Below are 26533 nucleotides of genomic sequence, written 5' to 3'. Positions count from 1 at the left end.
TTGTGGGTGTAGTCATTTTAACTATGTCAGTCTCTGCTTTGTCTTCACTCCACTAAGCTCAACCATATTCAGCTAGTTTATGATCCTTGTGTGACCAAACAGGAAGTGTTTTATTTAAAAGTCTCTCCAGAGCAATGCAGCGAAGGTCTTACACTAGAAATGTTTCCTGTCAGCCATTAAATACATTTTCCAGATAGATAGATTTTCTTCTTTGGTTACTGTCTGTCATATTCACGGTCAAAAGACTTTCACTTCCCTATTTCCATTGCTGTGGTCGGTCACAAGTGGCGAAGTTTTGCACATCTGCTAAGCAGCACTACTTCTCAGGAGGCTGCTGACATGTAGATCTGCTGGTGTGTGTGTGTGTGTGTGTGTGTGTGTGTGTGTGTGTGTGTGTGTGTGTGTGTGTGTGAGGGTGCTGAGCTTGTTCCTCAAACGTTTGTGTTTTTATTAGATCCTTTGCATTCCTCTGCTCTGTGGCTGAAGCTCTTTCAGCAGCCAATGGGATGTTGTGTTTAACCTAAGGGCTCCGACGAGGGCCTGTTTAATCTCCCAAAGGTAAATAATCGAGCCTCGTCTGTCTGAGGCGCTTCGTTTTCCCACAGTTGTGCAGAGGTTCTTTAGCATTCACAAAAAGTTTCAATTAGAAAGCTGTGATTGTCGCAGTGTGGGTTATTCAGACCCCTGATTTTAACTACTTTTGGTCCTCCCTTGCTTATTTGCTGTAACCAGACGTATAATTGAGTAAGACTATTCCTCTTACACCAATGACTCTCAACTTCTCTTGAGTTTTTTTAATTAAAAATAATAATTCCTTCCCCCAAGTCCATATATCTAAAAGTATGTTATTTAAAGTGTGCATCAAATCAATACACTTCCCTTTATTTCCTGAGTTTACACTTTTCATTCTAAGCACTTTGACACTTGATTTCCCAGATACACTTTGTTTGATGCAACGCTATCCAATCAAGTTGCAGGAATAGAGCTTTAAAGACCTAACCTTGCTTAGCATTATGCCAAATGTGCTGATCGGAGGTTATAGACCGGGGCCACGTCATGTCTTGTTTAGGAATGGAAACTGAAAGTTTAGGACTTGCCGGTCTTGATTTGGGACTAACTTGGGACTTGCAAAAACAATGACTTCATCCAACCATTTGCTGTTTCTGCCGGAATTCCTGACAAACTATTTTTGCACAAAGCCTGGCAGGAAGCAGCAAATGACATACCTCAGAAGGGCTTCAACCGAGATGTGGATGCCCCCAACACACACACGCACACACACACCCACACACACACACACACACACACACACACACACACACACACACACACACACACACACACACACACACACACACACACACACACACACACACACACACACACACACACACACACACACACACACACACACACACACACACACACACACACACACACACAATGGGCACTGAGGCTTTTCCTTCCCCTTTAGTGAGAAGAGCCCTATGTGTAACCGAAGCATTCCGAGGATACAGTAACACTTTCGATCAACAAGTCCTTCCCCTTTCAACTCCGGAGCTCTTTGACTATGTGGAGTATAGGCTCCATATTATATATCTTGTCCGCACCAGATGGTAGACGGTTGTCTTTGGTACAGAGGAGAGTGTTGGGTTTCTTAAATTGGTTATGGAACAGTGGCCACGTCTGCAAAAACACTAATGGAGCTGATGGTAACCTGAGCTTTTAGCACACAGGGCTCCCAGTGGACAGAAGACTCTATGCACACATACATGGGTACCAAAGGAACCCCCCTATGATACTCTTGTTAAAAACCCTGCCTTCCCATCAGTCTAAAATCCCAACTCTCCCTTAAGTGGTGTCTTTTTGTGTCTCTTCCTCTCCAGTCACATGGGAGGATTAGGAGTGACATCACTCGAGGTCATGGGGGCTCTAGTTTCTTCATAGTGGTCATTGTTTGTTTGATGCCCTGCATTCCTGTCTTGATGTACAGCTAGACACAGGATTTAAATAACTGTGAGAGTAACTCGATAGTAATACAACATTTTAAAAAAAGTGTAACAGGGTTTTACAATGATAGTAGTCTGAATGCCTCCAGTGTTTTCACTATAAAAGCCCATGTGTCAGTGTGTGTGTGAGTGGGAAGAGAAAATTGAGAGCCAGAAGTGGAAGAGAGAGCGGTGCAGCTGTACACAAAGGGGCTGTTGATACCCAACATTTCAGCGTGTCTCCCCCTCTGAATCCTACACATTATATGTATTAAACATGTGGCGCTGAAGCAGGTGCGCTGAAGACGCCCCAGTCTTTATCATCCTGCTCCAATTTCAGTCCAAATTCTATTTACAATCATGTTTTATCACTCCTCATCGTTTAGATTTGCCATGTTTACTGCAGTGGTTTTCAAACTACGGCCATGGCCCCACCCAGTATAAAGCTTGGATATTTTAGTCATTGAGTAACAATATCAGGGAAAATAGTTACATTATTAATAACATGGACCGCAAGGTTCTTTACATCGTTCTGCTGTCCAAACCCAAATTCAACTTTTCCAATTTTTCTGTTATGTCCCTAACAAATCTGAACCTCTCATGTTTAAAAGCTGCACTGATCAATACTATGTATCGAATCAAATAACAATGAATCAAATGACTTTGTTAACATAAGCAAAAAGAGTTTTCAATATCCACAAACCCAACTACAAGGGCTCTGTGAGGTCTCACATCCGTCAATCCGTCTTGTGTTATATCGAAGTGTACTGGGTTCTTTCTTTGATCATGCAACACTATTCACCAAATTTCATGAAAATCAGGGATTTTTCAGTAGCAACAAAGAGCTTGAATAATTCACTCTACAGTACCTTCTTACCACCAAACAAGACTTAGAAATGTTTGAAGCATAATACATATTTTGTACCGAACTTTGTAGTTTACAGTAGAGCCACACCATCATGCTAGATAAACTCAGGGAGTGGGTAGGCATCTCAGGGTCATCTCCAGTGGTTTGCCTCGTACCTCAGTGGGAGAGATTTCTCCGTGGCTGTGGGCGCGTTCTCTTCACACAGCACTCCTCTATCCTGTGGCCTGCCCCAGGGCTCTGTTTTAGGCCCCATTCTTTTTTCCCTTTACATGTTCCCCTAAGGCCCCTTAATTAGCCAATTCAAGGGTGTCTCGTATCACTGCTATGCGGATGATATACAGATTTATCTGTCTTTCAAACCCGCCAAACCTGAAAATGTAAACACCCTGACTGCATGTCTGTCTGCCATTGAAGAGTGGATGTCTAGCAACTTCCTACAGCTCAATGCGTTAAAAACCGAAGTCCTGACCTTAGCGGCTGATAACATCACCTCTAAGGTAGCAAGCCATCTGGGACCATTAAGTGGCAATGTTAAGGCTAATATCAAAAACCTTGGTGTAGCTTTCGATCATGCTATGCTACTAGACAAACACATCAAACTTCTGACCCGTACATGTTTTTTCCACCTCAGGAGCATTGCCAAGCTCAGGGGCATTTTAACAAATGTAGAACTGGAGATGGCTATCCACGCTTTTATCTCGTCCCTGCTTGACTACTGTAACTCTCTGTTCTCCTGCCTCAACAAAACATCTATAAACCGGTTACAACTGGTCCAAAATGCTGCAGCCAGATTACTCACTCCGTCCAAAAAAACTTGCCACATCACTCCGATCCTTTCCGCCCTGAACTGGCTACTTGTCCATCTCAGAATACAGTTCAAAGTTCTTGTTTTTACTTATAGAGCTGTCCATGGCCAAGCACCCGCCTATATTCACGACCTGATCCACCCTTACAGGAAAACCGGGCCTGAGGTCCTCTGAGCAAGGCCTTTTAAGGGTGCCACGGACCAGGCTTAAAACTAAGGGGGGATCGTGCCTTTGAGGCGGTGGCTCCAAGGCTTTGGATGAACTCCCCTAGAACCTCTGAGCCTCTGTCTCAGTGGAAATGTTTAAGGTGCAGCTGAAAACTCACCTTTTCTGACAAGCTTTTGGGGTGTCGGGGGAGGTTAGTTTTTAGCTGTCCCTACACTGGTGTTAATTTGTACTGATGTGTTTTTTTTTGCCTTTTATTGTACATTTTACAGCTGTAATTGTGTATTTTATTGTGTACTGTGTTGAGAAGGGTGCTATATAAATAAAACTTTACTTACTTAATGGAGATTCTTGCAGTGGACATGAAAAATACTTAAAATAAATGCTAACGTTGCTCCCAATCTACACGATGTTCAGGCAACTGTTTGCTAATATTTTGGCCATTTCAACTTGGGTGATGCAATAATATGTCAATGTTGAGTTTAAAGATTGTTCCATTACCCCAAGTCTTTCCTTCTTTCCCTGTAAAAAAGATGTCCATCCTGTATAATACACAATGTAGCACCCCGCAGAAGGAGAGTTTGTCACTTTGCTATCTTTCCTTCGTATTTTTTTACTTATATCTTAAAAGGCTTGCAAACATCAGAGCAGCCTGAGAATCTCTGGACTAGGTCAACATGGCAGTGTTTTCAAAGATAAACCAATTCAAATGTAACTTAAACAAATATTGTTCATGTAAGTCGTTCATCCACTGAGAGGCGTTTCTCAACTCAAAATGACTGTGTGGCTTTGGTATTTCCCAACAGCTGGAACAGAACTCTGGGAACCATCTGCTTAAGTTGTTTGTCATTCAGTTAACATGTTAGCTTTAACACACAATTCTGGGATCACTCATTTTGGTCATATCACATCCATAATACTTACAATCTGATATTTTACATTCTTGTGAAATTGGTACATTTTCCTATGAGCTCACTCTTTATGTTCCGGTGTACTGTCCAGCTTAATGATTAATGTCTGCATCGACAGGTGGCAGAGCATCAGGGACAGCTGGCAGCTCCAGTCGTAAGAGGCTCCACCGAAGACCAGGGTACATGAGAGGAGAGCAGTCCAGACTACAGAGCACTTTTAATGGACAGGAGGATGAAGAGGAGGAGGAGGAAGAGGAGGATGAGGAAGAAGACGAAGGGATGATCACTTGCATTAGAAACGGGAAATCTGGTCGTCACACTGCAATCACTCAGGGGACCAGTGCACAAAGGATGATTCTAACCCCTGCTGTCAAAGTGTCTGTAATGAATCAGCATCAGCCTGATAAAGTCACATGTAGCTCCTGGAAAAGTAAGAGTTTTCTCTGCTCTGGAACTTGTCCTCTTCCCCATGTGGACTGCAGTGGCATTAATGGTACATCCAGCCATCGGGGTACATCCTCTTTGACCCAGAATGCAATTAGGTTAAGCCCGAGACCGGCCCTCCAGTCTTCAGCAGAGGTCTCTTTAACTCCAGCTTCAGTTTTATCAGACAGTCTCTAAACACCAGCCAGAGGATAAATTCAAACACTGCCACACCCCAGAGGGAACCAGAACCCCTATATCAGTCAACTCATGCACCTAATTCACCTCAAGCAACCTTGTCCATTGTGCACAATGTCTCAAAACACTCAACTCCTGTCCAATCACTGCCCTCCTCCTCTCCAGGTAGCCAGGCAAAGAGAGAGGAGCTGACATTAGGCAATAGGTTTTGGCGGGAGTGTCAGTGGGGTGGCAGGGAGGCTACACACGACCAGCCTGAATGTGACTCTCCAGTTCTGGACATAGAGATTATCTCCTCACTGTCCTTGGACTCAGACACTGCCTCCGCCTCTTCTGTCACCTCAGGATATGAGAGCGCTACGCCTGTCTCAGAGCAAGGCTGGGACAACCTGGTGAAGAAGTACGAAGGTGTGCTGCAAGACTGCCTCCAAAACAATCGCACTCATACTAAGGTGGGAACGGTATGCAGGGCTGTTGTCACAATAGCCTTATTCAGTTTAAGTAAAATCAAAGACCTGGTTCAGGGCAAAGCATTTCAACATTTTATTTTTTTATAAAAAGTTTGACAACAAGGCTTTCCTACAAAGAGCGTGACGAAGATTTATACCTCTTATGTTAACACTAAAAGTCGAGCATGCAGCCAAATAGCTTAGCACAAGGAAACGAGGTGAAACAGCTAGTGGGGCTCCATCCAAAGGTGATAAGATCTGCCTGCCAGTTAGCTAACTAGCTCAATAAATTAAAACTCAGTTATGAACAAATGATAAACCTTATTTATTTAATTAATTAAAAGACTAAAAAAGCAGCAAGAAAGTTGAAGAGTGTAAAAAGTAGTGTGTATTCAAAGTTTTCCTGTTTCTTGTATGGATGTCATTTTTTTCATTCAACTCTAAGCAAGAAAATGTAGCATATTTTCAAAAATGTTTAACTATTTCTTTAGGACCACGAGCCAACTAAGAAAATGTTGTAGGCCTATATGTTTTTTTAAGGTTGTGCAACCTGCTGCTATCCATCTGCAGGTCTACACTACTGTATGTTTAAACACACAAACAAGTCTTTGTCCAAAGTTACATAGAAAGAGTTTAACCTTTTCAGGTTTAATGTGATGGGCCTACAGACTAGAAATAAAAATAAACACATTTTCTTTTTCAATTTCATTTTTTAAATCTCTTTGATGTCCTGATCCCCAATTTGGGAGGATCTTGCTAAACCAATCAAGTGAAATCCCTGAAATTTTGAGGTGTATCCAAATGAAAAGGTACAGGAAACCTTAACTATGAAAACATGTATTTCTATTAATGCTACTGGTGATATACTCTGAACAGTAATATTTAGTGATGATATTGAAGTTTTAAACTTCCTACCCACAAATTGTTGACGTGGTGTCAATTTGAAATGTTGGTCATTGCACTCTCACTCTCTTTGCCCTGTGACGACAGTTTAAAGAGCATTGCCCTCTGGATTGTTGCATAATATTTTCTGTCTTCAGTCTTTTGTGTGTCGCTTTTCAGATTGAGTCCATGATGTTAAAGCTGCAGAGGCTCCAGCAGAACGCCATTTTGGATGATGACTATGATGCAGGTGAACTAAGATTTTCAATTGAGACGTTTTATTTATCATTAAGTAGACCATTTCTGAGCAGTGTTGTTGTTTGTTTTAATTGAGTATGATCAAAAGTAAATTAATGTTAGTTGTGACAGAATTTCAACAGCTTTCCATACAGTACAGTGACTCTACTGGCTGCTCAATATTCTCAAAGTATTACTGATTTGTTCAGTCAGGACCCTTGCCTTTATCTGTTATGGAAAGTCATTCAGTTGCTTTTATTGGATTTCTTGCTACTGTAACTGAAGTAGTTATGATCAAACTGAGATGTTGATAAAGCATGTGAGGCTGCCCATTAATTCAAGCTAAATAAATGGTTTGTTGTGAACTGACCGACTTACTGACATACATATAATATAATGAGACATTAGAAATTCCTTAAATGTGGCCTATGATGTTTACTATTAGAAGTTAATACAAATGATACCTCTGGCTTTGATGATTAGTTTATCAGTCAAGCTGAAACCGACCCTATGAGAGTTTTTTCTCTATCAAAAGCTAGAGTTTTGACTTGTCGGTATCAGATAAGTTAGTCAAGTTAAACTAAAAACTGGTGGTTGTGAATCTATTGAAAGCAGCCCAGAATGCATGCATGGGCTTTTTTGGGTTGTGTGGACACTCTCTAATGTTTCAATTTTGATATGTTACCTTTGAAGACTGCATGAGATAAAACTAGCGATTTGTTGTACCAATTAAAAGTAAACTTCTCTTCCTGAAATGTTGTGGACAACAAATAATAGTTTTTTTTTGCTGATGTAGATCTTATTGTTTAAACTCTGAGCCAAACAGAAAGGTACATTTAAAAAATCTACATATATGCTTGTTTAAAGGGCTCAGAAATGAAGGAGTCTTAACATTCAAATTATAGGAATTATTGCTTCTTGTAAAAAGCAAGCAGAGAACTGTTTGGTATTGAGAGACTCTCTAAGTTCCTTTTAGGGAAGGTCTAATTTTGTAATTAAATCTTGAGTGATATGAATGCCTATGTGTTATTTGAGTGAATGAGGATACAGAACACGTTATAACTTAAGAGAGTAATATGATTTAGTAGTCACATCAAGTTTTCTACACTGACTCTCTGACAGTTCCTAGTAACAAAAACTTTCAGCCAATGTTGCTGCCTGTTATTCAGTGTGTTTGTTTGTGTTTTCAGCTGAACGTTTTGGGAAAAAGCTGGAGGAGCTGTGCAGGGAGCGCGGTGCTCTGAAGCTTGGTCTACCCTCCAGACAGCCCAGCGTGGCTTTGTTCCTGGAGCAGCTCAGACAGGTGGTGCACAGCGCCCTCCAGAGGGCAGACTGCAGTCAGTGCAGGTCAGTCACAAAACAATGACTTCTCGTTGCATTATCATTGAATACAAGACTCACACTGTTGAAGTAACACCGAGCCGGATATGAACAGGATGATGTGTGGTTACTTTCATGGAAATGCACGAGCCAAAAAATAGTTTTTTCTCAAATCAAAATGAATTTCACAGTATTCATAAGCTACTGTTGTGAAGTAAAATCTTTCTCCCTCATGTCATGGAGATGGAGAATGACTTCCTCTAGCAAAAAGTGAAGTGAAATGTTGTAATAAATGTGGCCCATGTTTCCAATTTTGTGTCAAACAGTACTTATTTATTCAGATTTATAGACTTGTGTCATATTCATTATCAGACATTTTATACTATTACATAGTGATTGCAGAATAAAAAAAACCCCACCAGAAACACAACAACAATACAACAGATACAATTTGTGCTGGTGAGATTTATTTTGAAAACAGAGGCTTATACTGTAGAATGAGTAACTAGTTTTATGGGTACAATGAGCTTATAAACTCTGTGCTGTGATACTGCTCATGCTTTATCTTTCATTATTATGTCGTAAGACAGAGTATTTTGAGAGGGATGACAAAAATAGCTCTTTCAACAGGAAGGAAATCAGGTGGGGCCTTTCTAGAGGGTATCCTGGACAAATGTAACCTCATGCAGTGATTTTGTGTTTCTGTGTTCTCCACACATACCTGAATCTAAAAAAAACATGTTCCCAAAGTCACCCCTGTTAGACATTCTTCCATTCTATTTCAGTAAGCTGAAAAACTAGTAGGAAAAGCAGTACAAAATCGGGTTCAAATAGCTTTAGTGATTGATAAATATACATATTTCAATGTCCCAGTACACACCCACATAAGCTCAACTGAAAACCAGTAGGACCTTGAAATGTGAAAAAAGTTAGAATTGTTTTGAACATTGCTGAGGTTTGACTGTTTTTTGGTGACTGGTTGTCAGGAAGGATGTGGAGCACGATGCAGGGGAGAGGTCAGAATCATCGCACGGTCCACTGCATCGAAAAGATCGCCTGATCCAGGAGAAACGACTGATAGAGGTAAAATTAGCTCACATTATGTCATTAGGGCTTACAATGGTATTTTCTGGCACTATGTGTATACCGTATATGCTGATTTTAAAACAGGTTCTAAAAACTTCTTAAAAACAGTTCTAACTATTGAGATAGTTCAGTCTTAGTAAGATCTATGTCCTGCTGAACAGCCAGAGAGCAGAACTATGATTAGTACTGATAAGTACCTGATAATGAACACAAGGATCATAAATGAAACCTGTGCAGATGGAGATAGCAGAGCTGCAGAGGAGGCTGACGGAGATGAAGGACCGCAGCCGATGCCTGGAGCAGCAGATCCAGCAGGAGGAGCAGCAGGTGGAGGCCGAGGAGTTGGAAGGCTCCGTGCTGCGGAGCTGCACCATGGCCCAGCTCCGCGACATGAGCCGAACCCTGCAGGATCTCGTCACCTCTGAAAACCGCACGCAGATCTCCGTTTCACCTTCACCCTCCCTACTCAGGTCAGTCTCTCATGCTACGTGCAGAACACGCCCTGGCACAAAACTTAATTTTAGGATAATGTCTTTTTTATGCATCAGTGCATAAGAGACTCAAATACAAATGAGGAAAGATATTTAGACATGTGTTTCACTGAACAGAGCTCTAGCTGAACAGAGAGTATGTGCATCTGCTCTACATAGTCAATCACTATTGGGAAAATGTGCAAATGTAGGTGGAGAATGTAAAAAATCAAGTTAAGTACCTCAAATGTATACTTAGGTACAGTTCTTGAGTACTTAGTTACATTCCACAACTGGTTAAAGACTGCACTTAAAGTATAATTTATTTCTATTAACAGAGGAGTAATCTATTGTTATGTTAGGTTCTGTATATATTAATAAACATAATGACTCATATGAGACAAAATAAACTTCAATTATACGCTCACAGTCCTGGTCAGGAATTTTTTGACAGTAAATGAAAGTCAGGCGTACTAATTTCTTATCATCCAGTTGACAGTCTCAGAGTTTCTGCAGTACTGTCAGTCACCAGGTGGGGCTGCTAGAGAGCTGCAGTGGTAACAAAACAACAATAATCATCAGTCCTAGGATGTTTTGCCTGGATCAAGTCATTTACTTCCTTATCATAAAACTAGCTTGTTTGGAGGAGGATGTGTCAAAGCAGGTCCTATTTTGGAAAATCTTTGCTTCCCAGCCTTAGATGTCCTCCAAAAAAAAAACCAGTGTGATATTCTAGTCTCTTGCCATGAAAGTACAACTGAGTTAAAAAGCACCGTCATGTGTAAACACAATTAACACCTAAAATAATAACATAGAGAACCTTTGTAGTATTTCCACATTAAAAAAACTAAAATGGCACAATCCAGGATGTTTGGGAAGGGTGCACATGCAATTTTTGTTGAAATCTAACGTATTGCTTTGGATAGCATTCTGCCAAATGGATGTGAAGTAATGCAATAAACGTATATAACATTTTGTTTGTATTCAGGTTCAAAGAGGATGCATGAAGCAGCCACAACCAATTTTTCTTTATTCCACACATTCCCTGCTGTGCCCTCAATCCTCTTCTCTCACACCTGCTTGAACCTGCTTTGAATTTTAATGGTTTTTCTCAGATGCAAATGATTATTTTGCATCATATCCTCTGAAGTTAATAGCTTGCAACAGAGCACTGTGTAAAGCCTCTCTGTCTTTCCACTCATTAAAAAGACATGTAAATTGTACTTATCGCCTTCTCAGTGGCGTGACCCACCCTCCCAGGCATAATTTGATATCTGACATAATCTTACCTCAACTGGAAGGCATTTATTCTCAATATTGATTGAAATTGCGGCCTCAGATTGGATATTAAGCTGCACATCTCTAGGTGTCATCCTTAGGGTCGTTGCGATTGTTGTGCTTGCAGTTCCCAAATAACACATCACATATCAAGATTTATTTCCTAACTGGAAGAAATCCACCCTCTCCAGAGGAGCCGCATCCCTGAAAAAAGGTGCTGTAATACTGATGTCCAGAGACAATATTTGACTGACTCAACCTGAATATCAGCTTGAATAACATAAAAAGGGCAAACACATTTTTGTGATGAGTGGATGGGGACCTCAAGGTGACTATGTAGTGCATAATGGATTTTATGCTTGTTTTCCCCCCATCCTCGAATTGATTTATATCTCTGTCACAGAATAATGTGACCTTAATGGTTTGTCTTGTTTACATTCATTTACAGTAATTGCATCTCTGACATTACCTTTGATATCTGAAACTATCATCCAGACGGTTTTATAATGGGCCAGTCAATTATAACCATTACTGCAAGAACAATAAAACAAAAAGCGTCATACCGCGTGACAGAGGTCAATTCAAACTGACTTTAAACTTTGACTAAGAAACAAATCCTCTCACAGATAAGTCTCGAGCGCTACCCAGACTTTTATTTTCCACTTGATTTCAAGCTGTGAAAGACAGCAACATCATCTACATTTAGAAATGTGACAACGACTGTTTCTTCTAGGCATCTAAACTAAAACAGTTACTGGAGAATAAACAACAGGCAGAACTACACAATACTTAGCATCTGTACTACTTAACTACAGACGTGATCTGATGAATGGTGAATTGTTACAATAACTAAAACAATAAGATGATGAAAATAAACAACCAGCAGCCGTTAGAAGTCACTGAATCCAGACAAAAAGTACATAGCTTCAATAGAGCACAAGCAGTTAGCTTAGATTTTGTGCTAAGCTAACTGGCTTGAGCTTCATATTTCACAGACAGATGCAAGAGTTGTTGACCCTTTTCATCCAACTCTAAGTATAAAGCAAAGCGGATTACCAAAATATTAAACAATTTCTTCAATCGATAAGTTGATCATCAAAGAAATCTGTAGTTACATTTTGGTTTTAATGTTTTGGTTTTTATGTGAAATTAAGCTATAAAATATAAAATGACTGGTTGATAAACTGCAATGTATACTAGAGTTTTTTGATAGATTTATATTTCCTATGAATGACATCTATTGATTTCACACTAAGCCCTCATAAGACAGAAACAACCTCTAATACTACACTGTCACGTTTCCTTTTTTTTTGCAGACTCCAGGAGCAGGAGCAGGCATTGAATCTGTCCATCAAGGAAGCCACTGCTAAAGTAAGCCACTGTTCCTCTGACCTGATTTAATCCATAGCAGCTCATCCTCTCCTCAGCATGCCAACAACGAATAAATGTGTGTCAATATGTTAAAACTAGAAACGATGTACTGTGTGCCAACGTCTGTATATAAAATATGCATACATATTGTCAGTGTCTGTATTATACAAATTATTTATTTGAGAAGGCACTGAACTGTCCATAGTTGCATATAAGAGTCATGTAAGAGCTGTCGTCTTTAACAAAAAAGTCAAAAGAGCTGTCAATTTGTGGGGCATTTCTGATAGCTAATAAGGATGTGAATTAGTTCCTTATTGATAACATTTCAGCAGTTTTCCTTTTTTCTTTTTAGCAGCTAAAGCCAGGTGATTTTATAGGTGTATGTTAGGTTAAATATCTGTTAAGCCAGCACTGCTTTATTCAGTTTTGTATGGATTTCAGTCATGTATTTCTTTGCAGGCTTCTCTTTGTATGTGCTGTCACTCTCTTATTTCCAGGGTTTTGATTTTCCCTCCCACTCATCTCCATACATTCGTATATCTCTGCAGCTGAAAAAAGGTAGAAGAAGCAGACACCAGTAAGAGTGGTGGTTTAAGGGTAGTGGGAGCGAGGCGCAGCAGGGGACGGTGTCCATCAGAAAGCGATCATCAAACAGTTGGTGGAAGCTGCAACTGCACCTTAAAGGAACCTGTAATCTTTCCCCAAGTCACACTTTTACCTCAATTACAAGATGGTGTGTTTCTTTAAGTTCGTTTTGGGGTATTTTCGTCTACATTTGGTGTAAGAAATGGTGGCGAGAGAGAAGTATGATAGCAGGATTCAAACACATTACTTTGCAGTTGTATGGCATGTGCTGTAACCACTCAGCTACCAAGGCTGTATAAGATTTTCCATTGTTGAATTGAAATGAAAACTTCTGTTGCACAATTAAATATATCCACCATGTGCAGTGTGGCACACCTGCTGTGACAAATCAAATTGCCATGAAAGTAGCTTTCACTTTCTCAATCGACTTTTCCAAAATTGACAAAACGGCTGATATTTTGGAATCAAATCACCAATGTCAGAAATTCTACAGTTAGGAAAGCACTCCAGTGCAGTTTCCACTTCATGTAAAGCATGAAATAAAATTATACAAGGCTGTTTGAAGAAAAAAAAAAAAAAAAAGTTTTCTGTATTTCAGTGGAAAGAGTACTCCCTGGAGATGTTCTGCCTCAGAAATTTGACAGCCTTTTCAAAGTGTTGCACAAAACTGTGTCAGATTCAAGAGGAAAATGCGTGAGAAAATCCAAATCCCTTGGAGTGTTGAAAATAGTTCCTCAAAGGAAGGAGACGCCTCATGGGTATTGTATCTGGCAGTCACTCAAAGTGAATGTCAGAAAGAAGAGAGGTTTAAAGGGCAGAGTGAGGGCAGATGGGGGCAGACGGGCTGTATCAGAAGCCATCAACTCCTCTGTGAATACAGCCGAGCTAAGGTGCTGCTTCCCCATCAGGACTGTGACATTCAGGGCCTTTTCCCTCTCTCTGACATTCTAATGGCATCTTTTATGGAGATTTCACATTTCCGTGTCAGTCCATGTGAAAGGCAACGCACTCTCTTTCTTTCTAAAGGTTATGGACAAGGTAACACATTGGCGTTGATGCTCTGCTGTGTATTCAAAGCAGGGTGAGCACAGGAGGACGGAAATGAATCTGTAAGGTCTTGTAAGAATTTGTGTCAAAAAAGAAAATGAAAGCGGAATTGGAAATGAGCAGTGCATCCTGTGGGATCCATGTGTCTGCACAGGTTTTGTTAGTTACCGCCCTCCCCCCCGGCTTCTTTCCTCAGCCCCTTCTTCTCATTCTTCTCCCCAGGTGGTCATGAGTCAGAGGCTGGGCAGCAGCCTGAGGAGGAAAGTCAGCGAGACAGAAACTCAGCTTTTGGCACTGCATGAAGCCAAACTGGCGGCCATCTCAGGTAACCCCCTACCACAATTCATACATTGCACGTCTTCTATTTACCTCATTTACTGAATCATCTACCATTAGCTTCACTTAATTACGCTATTAATGATCGTGGTGCTCATTTATAGGCGCTGTAAGCTTAATGTCCTCCTGTGATGCGCTGCTGCAGGTAATGACTTCAGCAGTGCCAAGGAGCTGAAGGCTGAGATGAAGTCGGTGTACATTGAGCGGGACAGACTGGATGCTTTGGCCAAGAGGCTACACAGCCTGAGCTCGGGGAGCAGCCAGGAGCTGGCCAGGATGAAGGAGCAGTGGCAGCAGTTCAGGCAGGAGCTGGAGCAGAGGGAGGCCCAGCACGGTGAGTCATTCTACACCACGATAACACAGACTGTTTTCATCCCGAACGAGAAGCTGGGCTGCTGTGGGCAATACAATCCATTCTCTCAACCAGATGAAAACGTGAGAATTTATGATTGGGCTCTTTCCATTGTTCTTAACAGGGAGCAGTAATGTAGGCTGAGTGGTGAGCTGATGTGTATTCCACCTGGCCGAGCATAAACTGCAGATACAACCTAACTTTCTAGCCTTTTATAGGACAATCAATAATTCATCTTTGTCCCTTTAAACCTGCAACTACTGATTTGTGTCCACTTGGGGGCAGTGGAAACACAACACTGACTTACCTTCTAAGTTGATTTGAAGGCACAAGTTAACACATCCCGCAATTACTAAGGAACATTATCAACCTTCCTACCTGGCAAATGCCCAACACTCACTCTACTTTTAGCTCCTTTTTTGGTCATCCAAGGGAAAATATATAAACTACAATAAATGTTATCAAAACAAACCCAGGACAAGCATTTTCCTGCCCACTGAGACTGGAAAACGTTTGTTGAATTCCTTTGGGAGTGACCTCTCTCTTTCTTTAAGTACATAAATATCAATTGAAGTGTGCATCATGAAAGCTCTTTGGAAGACAAGTCCTTTCTTGATGTTGTTCCACGCTGGGAGGACATCAATACACTATGACTTTTCTCCCAAATGAGGGAGAAGTGATCTGCTGTCAGTAGGGAGTCAGCATCAAATGAGTTACCGGCAGGATTGGCAGTTGTTGAGAGGAAGGGAGGATGGGGGGTTTTGGGACTTGTGTGTAGGGGAAATGAGCTTTAGATTGTGTGAAGTAGCCAATTACCTCCAAGCTACTCAGTGCAGAAATTATGTATAAGCGCAAGGACACTCTCCAACTATAGCAGATCTGAATGCGGCTTAAAAGAAGGACCCACTTTTTTTTCCTTTTTTTTTATCGAAGAAGTGGGGGTAGATTGGTTTGGCCTCCTGGCACTGGCAAAGAAATAAATGGACTTTGACAGCACCACCTGCAGTGCTACTCTCTCAAGTCCATCAGTCACAGGAAGTTTTACTTTAAAAAAGGGTCACTTCACTCTCTGAGGCAGGAGAGCATAGAGATGGAAAGAACGGGAGCGGTGAAGTGATGAGGCACACAAAAAGTAGAGACCTAAGCTCTGCATCGGGATCAGCTGCAACCAGAAGTTGGGCGATCAGCTATCTAACATCCACTGTTATCCTGACCATTATGGCCTGTGGCTTCAGCATCACTATTAGTGTGGACCTATTGTCTTCTTGACTCAAAGGCGCACCTGCTGCCACTAGGGGCCACCCTTTCATTGTTTCTGTAAGGCTAGGTAGCTTCAAGTTTTTAATGGGGTATAAGGTCTAGATTAGGTATTTTTGATCATTTAAGGTCCACAACTTAATGTTATCATACAAAAGAACACATTCCTTTAAATAGCAAGTTATGTGCCTTGTACTTTTACCTTTCTGCATGAAAATCAGTGAGATCTGTGCTGTTGAATTACTGTCCTGTACAACTTGACTTGCCAAACAGCCAAGGATAGCATTCATCTTTTCAGTGAGAACAACCAAAGACCTGTTCAAGTTCACGTCAGTATCCCAAATACACTGCATGCCTTACACAGAATGAGGCAACTCTCAGGGACACAGAAGCTGAACAATAAGTGGCATGCTAAATGTTCAGGCTAAACAAAGAAACAGGAATCAGGTGATTAAGGCTCCACGAATTAAAGAAGAGACCGCAAATTAATGATTGGTTGCACGGCGTGCTCAAGTGGGCGTGCACAATGTGGCAGCAGGCGCAATTTCACAATGCGATGCCGACAACAAGCAAGGGGCTCATTAAACCGTCAACCTTTTTGGTAATAAGGGGCTGGCACATGCTAGCTGGAAAGTGATAGCCTACAACCAGCACATTAGCATTTCTTTCGCTGGAGGGGATTAGAAATGACTGTCTACTTCAAAGTCAAGATGTCCATCCTTTTGGTTTTTGAGGCATTTCAAGCACATCTTTATGACACTAGTGGTTTCTTATAACCATATGACTGTTCTTGAAAGGGCCTATTGTCATGAGCTCTAAAGCAACCTAGTTCACCTGATACCTCCACAAATCCATGCACATGCATCCACTTAAACCACACAGCTTTAGCTTGTTGAACGTCTCCGCCCAGCGTACTTTGTGGTGTGGGGGTTTTTTGGCCTGGGAGCCATTAAGTCCTTAATTGCCATTGACGCGAGTGCTGATGAATACCAAACCCATTATAGCCGGAGGTTTGATTCCCTGCTGAGAGTATAATTTTGTCCCCAAGAGAGATCTGGAGTGATACTAAATTTACAAATAAATAATTGAAGAGCTGAGTAAATGACCCCCAGAAGTGAGGACATACAAATGTGGAGGCAGTGTTGGTTTGTGTTCCCTTTTGATTTATACAAGTATTCTGCCAATGCTTATTTAATGTTTTTGTTAGAATGCAGGCGATATGTTATGTAGCAGTCAGGTAAAGACACAAGTTTGTCTTATCCACATGGCTCAACTAAAACACATTTTATTAGTTTTTTGCTGCATCTACACCATCTATAATTTCTTCAGCTCCCACTCCAGTGTCACCTCTGTGTTCATGGTTCTTGGCAGGATGTGGGAGCTATTCCGGCAAAAGTCAACTGTGCATATGAGTAAAAACTTTAAGCGTACATCAAAATACTTCAACTATGTGTTATTAAACAATTGCAATTTCCTCTTAATGGAGGGCCAGTAATAAAGATGAGGACATATATGATTTATTCATGACTGTGCCTCTAGGTATGACTCTATGGCTCTTCTCCTAAAGAGTGTCTGAATGTTTGAGAGCAGTGTAGTGGTTAAGTGGACCTGAGAGAATGTTTCCCGTTTGTTATTCTTTTACATTTTTGGCAGTATTCATTTTCCCTAAGATTCAGAAGGAGGTTTCATTTTTTTTGTTAGTATCACAGTGTCAATACCCATCAGCATTTCTGCAAAACCAAAGAGATGTTGATTGAAGGACTACTGCAGTCGTTCCCACTACATAACTGTTTCTTTGTAGCCATGCTAGCAACTTTTCAGTTTTGTCAGTTTAATGCTTTCGGTCCAGATTGAAATGGCTAAACAACTACTGGTTTATCATTTCACATTTAATATAGTGTAACATTTGTAATTAGTAAAAGTTGCTAAGCTAACACACTACACATAGATTGTAAACACCGGGAGGAATTAAAGTGTTAGCATTGCAATTGGTGGCCTATTCAGAATTTCTTATTGGGGGGGGGGGCGGGGGTGTTCCCAAAAGATGCATGAAAAAAAATTAGATGCCACATAAACTGAGCAAGAATGTGAGAGGGTGAGCTGTTGAGATAGCATTTTAAAGTATTTATGGTCGCACATGCAGGGATAGTTCTTCTTTGTTGGGAATCCAAGAGCCTCCCAGATTTAGCTATGTGAATCTTATTTTTATTTTACAGCCCAAAGCAAAGTAAGTTGTGCACGTCTAAGATTTCAGTCAAAACAATTCATTCATCAACTGAAATATATTTATCCACCCAAGCTCAGATTCTGTACACACAAACTAATTTTTCTTCAAATGATTTCTTTTGTTGTGCATTCGGGCCTAGCCCCACAATGTGTTATACCATGCCAACTGAAATCTGTGTACTGCTATGCTTTGTTGTCCTACAGCATTAAAGCATCATGGCCTATTGAGTGTCCGTCTCAGATATCAGCCTGTCCATCCTCCTCCATTAGCCATGCTGCCTGGCTGCTGTTAAGTTCAGAGACGTTCATACAATCTGAGTGTCAGCATATGCTGACTGGGTGTTTGTGTTACCTGCAGTGCTGTTGCACTCAAGCAGCCCGAGCTGAGCTTAAACACATTAATCACAGTCGGTGCCTTCAACTCAATTACAAAGACACACAATTTCTCTTCTGCCCTATTATGCGCAAGGCTTTTATAACACGCATATCAGCGGTGCTGTGTTAGCACGGAGCCATCTCTAATTTGCTCGACAACACGAAGGCCTCACAGATGCTGGGTGCCTTTATTGTTACAAGGCAAAGAAGAAATGGCTGCATTATTCACCTACAATTAGAGAGCTGTTCAAATGTTCATAACTCAGCAGCAAATCTAAACACCTTGCCATTGTTAAATCCTGCAGGCTCATCAAAGCCCATTGCTTCATCATCGGGAATTGTGCATCACTGTGTGATACATCTGCTCCATTGGGTTTGTCTGTTTGATTGTAATCAGCTTTATCTTTTTTATCAACTTTTGTGGTTAAGTAATTTTCAGTTCATTAGACTAATGAATGAGTATTTTGACCAATATTAAGCAGATGGCTTTTGTTGCAACATCCAGTAACACATTCTCATCATCTGTCAATTGTGTGTCACTTCTGTTTGTGTTATGAATGAATTGCCTCTTCGATTTTGGCCAGGGTCCTAGGCAGCAATCAGTGATGTTGAGCGCCCGTTGAGATCAGTGGTGTGAGGGGAGGCTAAGCTCATGAATTTTCCAGTGCAGGCTCCGTGAATGCCTTTGTGAGGTTCCTTCCACACCAACTACAGTGTTGCATGTATCAGGGACTAACAGACTGCCTCTCTTCTTTATGGGCTTTTTAGTGCCGATTTTATTCACATGGTCTGCCAATGACAGCAGCCTCCCGCAGACTTACAGGAAGTGGCAATATCACCCGGTGCTCTGGTTCCACTCAGCGCAGGAGGAGGCTCTGCTGCTTGATGCCTTGTCCCATTCTATAAAGAAAAGATTATTTTCATCTGTCACACCCGAAGAGGCTCACTAGTTTTGCCACTGGTTGGCATGGCGACAGCATGGCACAATGCCTCGCAGTATCAGCATAGATAGAAATATTGAGTTAACAGTTAATACACTCAAGTCTGCCTCTATCCTCTTCAGCATAGACTGTTTCTGTTGTTCACAGTATAATATTTCTAAATCTGGCTCTTGTCTGAGCCTTAGTCATCTCACATCTGTACATGCTCTTTGCCATCTGAAGTAAGGCTTAATGCCCTCCATGTATAATTCAATGGCTTTTTTCCTTGCATGCTGCCTAACAGAGCCGGCATGAAGGGAAGTTGACACGGGAGACTCTGTCAGGTGGGATAGGATCTCATGTAGCCATTAGAGGCGTGGTAAGTGAGCTGTCTGGTCCATGTACAGCAGATCTAGTCTCCAGTTATGTGATAGCTTCTCCTCCTTCCTCCTCCCTCTGATTGAGAAGATTTGGCCACTTTGAATGGAAATGACTGAGCCAAGATCTCGCTTCCTGTGACACACACACCTAATAAATAACCTGACTATATCCATCTCATTTCTTCCCCAAAGTATAAACAGGAATGCGTGTGTGAGTGTGTGTCACAGCCACTTAGTAGGAGGCTTTTTTCTTCCACCCCCTGCTGTGCAAGCTCCCAGCTTGTCTCATGCTGGAGCTGATGCTGTCTAATAACCACCATCAAGACAATGATACAAGTTATATTTCAAACCTCAGTGTGATTCAGAACACCCAATTAGGTGACTTTCTCTCTGTGTGAGTGATCTAAGTGGCTTCCAAACACTTTTGGCTTATCTTTCTTTAAAATGTAACATTATCTGCTTCATCGTCGTTTTTTTTAAAGGGGTATGTACTTGTTAGTATAATGACTCTACTCAAATATTTCGAGAAATATGTTTTTGGCTTTATTACATAGATTTATTTGAGGAATCTGATAGCATAATTGCCTCTGAACAGTCAATTTGAAGCTACCAGAAAATGCTGGTTACCTTAGTTTAGCATAAAAGCCGAAAATAGGGAAAAGTCTGGCTTAGCATGCCGGCACCTTTAAAGCTGATTTATTAACTTGTTTGTTTAATGTGTGCAAAAACAAAAGTGTGTTTCACAACGCTTGTTTTCTTGGCTTGCATTAACTTCCTAAAACTGTCCTCGGGTCATTTTTTAACTTAAAAAGTAGTCGCCTCACACCCCCATAAAACCACAACGTGTCACTTTCACACAATGCTTTTTGTACAAAATGAGCAACGTGTTGATTGGGCTTTGCCAACTGAGCTCCACTTCTCTGGAATAATCTCTCACCACAAGCACTGCTGATATTTTCAAATCCAGGAAAAAACGTTTCAGTGTGACCTGTCTGCTTTACATTGAGATTCATTGAGAGTGTAGTATGTATATTTTGTACTCTTTATTTTGTGTTTTCTTTTCTGCTGTTGTTTATTAACTTACTTGTAAAGTGTATAGGGACAGTGCGCTCTAAATTAAACTTACGTTGAAGTGTGATAAGTACACTTTAGAGGTACTTGTATGGAAATGTTTGCATGTTAGCTGTTTATTTAATTTAGCTGCTTAGCTAACCAGCTGCTTCCTGTAGCTTTATATTTAATGGTGCTGTTTTTCTCTTGTAATTCCTGGCCAAAAAGCAAATACACAGATATTTCCTACTCAGTGTGTTTAATATTGTCGAAACAGATAGAAGTATAAAATATTTGTGCAGGAAAATAGCACGGACCAAGAAAAGTCTGAAATGTGCGCTATGTACCCCACCAGAGTCTGGGAAAGCACTGATTCTCATTGTTGAGTTGTACAGATGCTGGGATGGGAAAATTCATGAGGACAGCCTGTTGTGAGTGTGTGTTTCAGTCGGGAGGAAGGAGGAGGGTAGTATTGAACATTATAGCCTGTGTGCGCATATATATGCAACCCACAATTTGATATAAGTGCATCCTATTGTGTTCAAAGACCTGCCGCTGCGGGGGGCATATTCTCATGTTTCATACATGAGCTCATTAGCGCCGTTCAGATTGCCCTCCTCTCCATCCTGACTAACACTCAGCCAGCCTGCGTCTGCCTCCTCAGGCACAGCTCACTTCTGGCAGGAGGGCGCAGGAAGCAACAGAAGCTATCCATCCAACTTCATGCCCCACAGAAAATCTGGCGCTGTGTAAGGACCTATGCCATGTTTGAATCCCCTTTTATCCTCAGGCCGTCTCCAATTTATCCCCTCTCGGAGCAGTGGGAATGATCTTTCCTCGATTGTGTGTTTGTCTTAGGAGAGAGCCAGCTGGGCCTTTGTACTGTACTGTAGTGTTGCAGGTTCCCAGCGTAAGGCCCAGCCCATATATAAAATAACGAATGACAAGTCAGATTTAATGGTATTAGAGCTGAGATTTGTTGCTAGGTTACCCCATCATGGATAATAAAAGTATGAGTAACAGGCTGTTGTTCCCTCTGCTCCTCTCCATGCAGAAAGCCAGCTCAAAGAGAACACTACCGAGTACATCAGGCTTTTGGAGGACAGATTGCACAGGTAAGAAAGTTTTGTGCGGTTTCTATTTTTAGCAAAAAGATAATATAAAAAAAACAAAACAAAAGGACTTACACAGAACAACAGGCTCCAAGGATTTTCTCCCACCTTGGTTGTCCTCTAACCAGAACACCACGCTTCCACCCCCCAAATACATCACCTCAGCCGCCACATCATGCACTCACACCTTTTTATTATTCCGTTTTCTCCCAGAGCTTCTTTCTCACATTTCACTCCGTCTCTCACCTGCCCAATTTGTCTTCCTCTTCCCACCTTCTCACATATTGTCTTTACCTGTTATTTTGTATATCTCCACTTCAGCTCAGTTTCCACCTCTCTTCTCCGCCTGTGTAAACTCTTTTAGACAAAACAATATCTCTTTCTGTCTGTTCCACTGTTTCTATCTGCGTCGCAGCGCACCTAAATCACAGAGGACAGGTCTGTTGTGTTGCGGGTGGTCGCCCAGCACGTCTGACTGTTACACAACAGGATCGTGATTTGCTGAGAGGCGGAATTTTTCTTCACAGAGTCAGGCCTCGACAACATGTGCACGTTCAGGGCGTCCTCATTGTATTTAGAGCTACTTAGCTCATCTCCATCCACACAGAGCAGATTCAAACATCTCTTATTCTGCAGCATTAAAGATTCATTTCGGTTTACATATGGAAAATAGGTTAGGGGTTTTGTGTACACCACATGAGGTGTGCTTTGTAATAAGTTTATTCTTCTTAAATGTTCAGAGGAGAAAGGTTTGCCCACCTAGTCTTATTTTGAGCCTGGAAAAGCCTGTATTTTCAGAGACCCTGTTTGTCTGCTCACCCCATGGTTTTGTTTGTTGTCTGTGTGAGCGGGGGTAGATTTCTGTGTTGCATCCTTAGAGAGGCAGGGTCACGTCTTTTGGATGGGAGCCAGAAGTCAGTCTCACACTGCAGTACTGTTTGTTGTTGAGTGTTACACAGGATGTGGCCTTGCGTGGTCAAGCTGCCATCTCAGTGCCCAGCAGGGAAGAAAAGCCAGGACCTTTTCAGTCAATAGGGCAGATGGTCGCAACGATCACCAACACTTGACCTCCATGCCAAATTGCAGCCTCCTTGGTCACAATAAGAAATATTTGGACTGACCGACAGACAAGAGTGAGCTACTGTATACAGCTGCTGGTGGCAGCTTTAAAAGAGCGGTCAAATTAATTAAATATTTCACAACTGTATGTAGGAACTACTCAAAATATGATTTATCTTACTATTACCATATTGCAGCTCAACAAACGTGTATACTCTCCCTGCCTGGTTGAATGTGTTTTCAACCTTCCAGTTTGATATTGACAGTAGATGTGCGCAAATGCATCCACACAGTCATGAATTCTGCAGTCAACAAGTGTCCTTAGGCAAGATACTTAACCCCAAATGTCCTCCATAGGCATGTCTATGGTAATGAGTTTATGTAGGTTGCTTTGGATAAAAGCATCAGTTAAATACCATGTCATATAATGTTGCGAAATAACATACACAAACAATGTGGCAAATAATTGACACATCTCAGATTTATAGTATGAAAAATGTGATCACCAAAGGGTGGAGAATTTTTCTTTAAAGACAAAGAGTGATCTATGGAGATGCTGGTCACCGGCAACATTCCCCAAGCCCAAGCTGAGATGACCCCGATGACATCACCATAAAAAGAGTACTCCTCCTGAGCTTCATGTGTAAATCAGTGACCTTTAAATAACTATATCAGTAACACAGTACAAAATGGCTTTACGCTAAACCTGTGAGATTTCAAATTGAGCAAGCCTATTTAAGTCTTCCAATATTAATACAACTAAAGTGCATAAGTAAATGCTAGGCTTCCAAGACACTTTGTCTACTGGTTGCTTATATCCTGTGATCCTAACTCTTAATTTTACCAACAGATACCTGATCATATAGATCACATGTGTCTAACAACATCACTATTGAAAAAAATAATACTGGAAACTATGTTTTCTGCCCATCACTTTCTATATACATAAATTGGCTATTCAGCTTTGGATCAGCGTATTTCACCAGAGGCAGTCTACATCAAATTACAAATGCAGCTTTACTTCCAGGGTGAGGACCAGTAGCTCCCCCCAGGCCCAGTCTGGCACAGTGACACATATTCGGCATGATTGAACGGCCAATTGTCACCACATGTGCGCGCACACACACACACACACACACACACACACACACACACACACACACACACACACACACACACACACACACACACACACACACACACACACACACACACACACACACACACACACACACACACACACACACACACACACACACACACACACACACACACACACACACACACACACACACACACACACACACACACACACAGTAAATTTGATCAGTCAGCTCTAATGTACATTACTGTTGATGGAGTGTGGTAGTGATGGGAGGTGAGGAGAGGAGGGGAGGAGAGAGGCAGATTAGTACTGGTGAGATGTCTGGTCTCCGTGGAGACGGATGGTGTTGAAAAAACCAATTATCTCTTCTTTGCTAAAGACTAGAACAGGATGTTAGAGCAGCACAGATGCTGTTAGTGTGTCACAGAACAAAAAAAAACATTTCAGATTAGCAGCAGCACACACTTGTTTAATACATTATGTAGATGTTTCATTAGGAAATGCCTTTTCGAATATTTCCAGCATTTATGCACTCTTCTGTGGAGATTTGGATGTCATTTATCATTTTTAATGGACACAATGCAACTGGTGTAAAAGTCATTAAAATCGCTGAGAGCCTCGAAGTAGGGTGTGAAAAATAACCTCTATTATCACTCTTAATGTACACAACTGAATGTACAAAAGTGTTTCTAACAAAGGGACATTGGATGCTCAGCTGTCAGCTGTACTCCTCCCCAGACACCAAGCCACCCACCTTACAAACCTCTCAGTTCAGCATCACACCTCATGAGGTAGTCACCCCCATGCATTTCCCTGTATGATTAGCACCTCTCCTCGGCAGGTGTTATTTGAAATGTTGCTGCATGATTTAGGTGAAAATGTTAACGTCTCCTTTTGGCTTGAAATGTGTGGATTTCTATTGTGTTCATGGCTTTTTGGGATGCTTGATATCAGAATCGCTGGCATTAACAGGTGAAAGTAATTAAATAAATAATGAATTTCATTTTTATTCAGGATAGTAATTAGGAAGGGAAATGTGTGATCTTTAAATAGTATAAAATAAATCCAGCTGTGACTGAAAATAGAGGCTGTTATTCTCACTCTGTTTGTCATTAGTATTCATGTGTGACACATGAAGATGCAGCTGAAGATGGAGCTGAACAAATGATCGGATGCTGGGTGGAGTTCAGAATACTTCTCCCTCCCCCCCGGAGAGGTCTAACTACACCTACTGTCACCAGCAGGACCGGACGACTGCTCCTTCCTTCACCAGTTTTATTTATAATCTTTCCTCTGCCTGTCAGTACGTAATGACTTAAGGAGAAAGAGCAGTCCTGTCAGTCAGCAGTCCCATAGGGGGAGTTAGAGGGGGGGGCGGGTGAGAGACTGTAGAAAGAGTGTGCCTGCCTGTCTCTCCTTCTTATTACTGGACCGTCAGCGTAGCAGCACGCCCACACACTGCCACTGTCAGATGGCAGGCCTAGCGGCTGCCACCAATTAACCCCCGAGCGCGAGGTTCATACCGACGGGCACCAGGAGGCCAGCATCACAGGGATTCTTAGAAGCTGACATGTTGTCTGCATTATCAGAACAAAGAACCCTAATGCCAATGCCGCTAACTTGTAACAAATTGTATTTGTCGTTGAAGAGAAGCTTTTGTGATAGATGAGGCCCGCTTTGACATTTTTGGAGGATTGTACGATTGCACACTGAATCCCCACAGAGGATGATTTATGAGTATGTGTGTAAGTTAACACATGTGTGCCCACCCATATCTGTGTGTGTGCACTTCAGAAGAGACAAATAACAATGGCATGGCTCACTGGGTGCGTCCCCACTTTAGCAGAATTCAGAAGCGGCAGCGTTGAGTAGCGAATTGGCGAGGGCTGGGGGGCCGGGCAGAGCAATTTTTCTATTGTCTGTGTGCCAAATGAAGGTTACAGAACGGCTGAGAGGCGTGCGTTGGCAGGGTACAGAGGTTGGCAGCCTTTTCAGGCAGGAGATGGGCTGGAAAACAAGTGGCATTCAATTTTCAGGGGGCCCTCATCACTGTGAGAGAGTGGAAGGAACAGAGGGAGAGATTAAACAATATTGTTTGAGCGGTTTTTTTTTTTAGTTTGTTTTCGTATGATGGAGAACAAGCAATTTCTCAAATCTTACTGCGCAGCAGGGAGCTCTCAGCAGGTGAACATATTGAATATATTATCGGGGCTTAATGTATATGTAACTGTATTTGTGCTTAGGGTATGAAATTGTTTTTTCATCAGTCAATTTGAG

The 26533-nt window shown here is 41.6% G+C and overlaps 1 protein-coding gene and 1 long non-coding RNA gene across 2 annotated transcripts in view; one reads left to right on the top strand and one right to left on the bottom strand.

Moving 5' to 3' along the window:
• The window catches only part of disc1 (DISC1 scaffold protein), a 40521-nt gene that overhangs the window by 1434 nt on the left and 12554 nt on the right, over positions 1 to 26533 (top strand). The window contains 10 exon segments of the mRNA XM_063875427.1: positions 4857 to 5315; positions 5318 to 5811; positions 6871 to 6940; positions 8118 to 8274; positions 9234 to 9330; positions 9571 to 9803; positions 12398 to 12452; positions 14307 to 14409; positions 14566 to 14754; positions 22035 to 22095. Coding sequence (XP_063731497.1) covers positions 4857 to 5315; positions 5318 to 5811; positions 6871 to 6940; positions 8118 to 8274; positions 9234 to 9330; positions 9571 to 9803; positions 12398 to 12452; positions 14307 to 14409; positions 14566 to 14754; positions 22035 to 22095 — 1918 coding nt within the window.
• The window catches only part of LOC134859107 (uncharacterized), a 59943-nt gene continuing 42116 nt past the window's right edge, over positions 8707 to 26533 (bottom strand). Inside the window, exons 2-3 of the long non-coding RNA XR_010165047.1 lie at positions 9531 to 9835; positions 8707 to 9321 (exon numbers count right to left, since the gene is read on the bottom strand). This is a non-coding gene — a long non-coding RNA (uncharacterized LOC134859107). The remainder of the gene's footprint in view (positions 9322 to 9530; positions 9836 to 26533) is intronic.

Source organism: Eleginops maclovinus, chromosome 22 (genome assembly GCF_036324505.1).
Source record: "Eleginops maclovinus isolate JMC-PN-2008 ecotype Puerto Natales chromosome 22, JC_Emac_rtc_rv5, whole genome shotgun sequence".
Classification (NCBI taxonomy): domain Eukaryota; kingdom Metazoa; phylum Chordata; class Actinopteri; order Perciformes; family Eleginopidae; genus Eleginops; species Eleginops maclovinus.
This window is presented reverse-complemented; position numbering and strand designations above follow the sequence as displayed.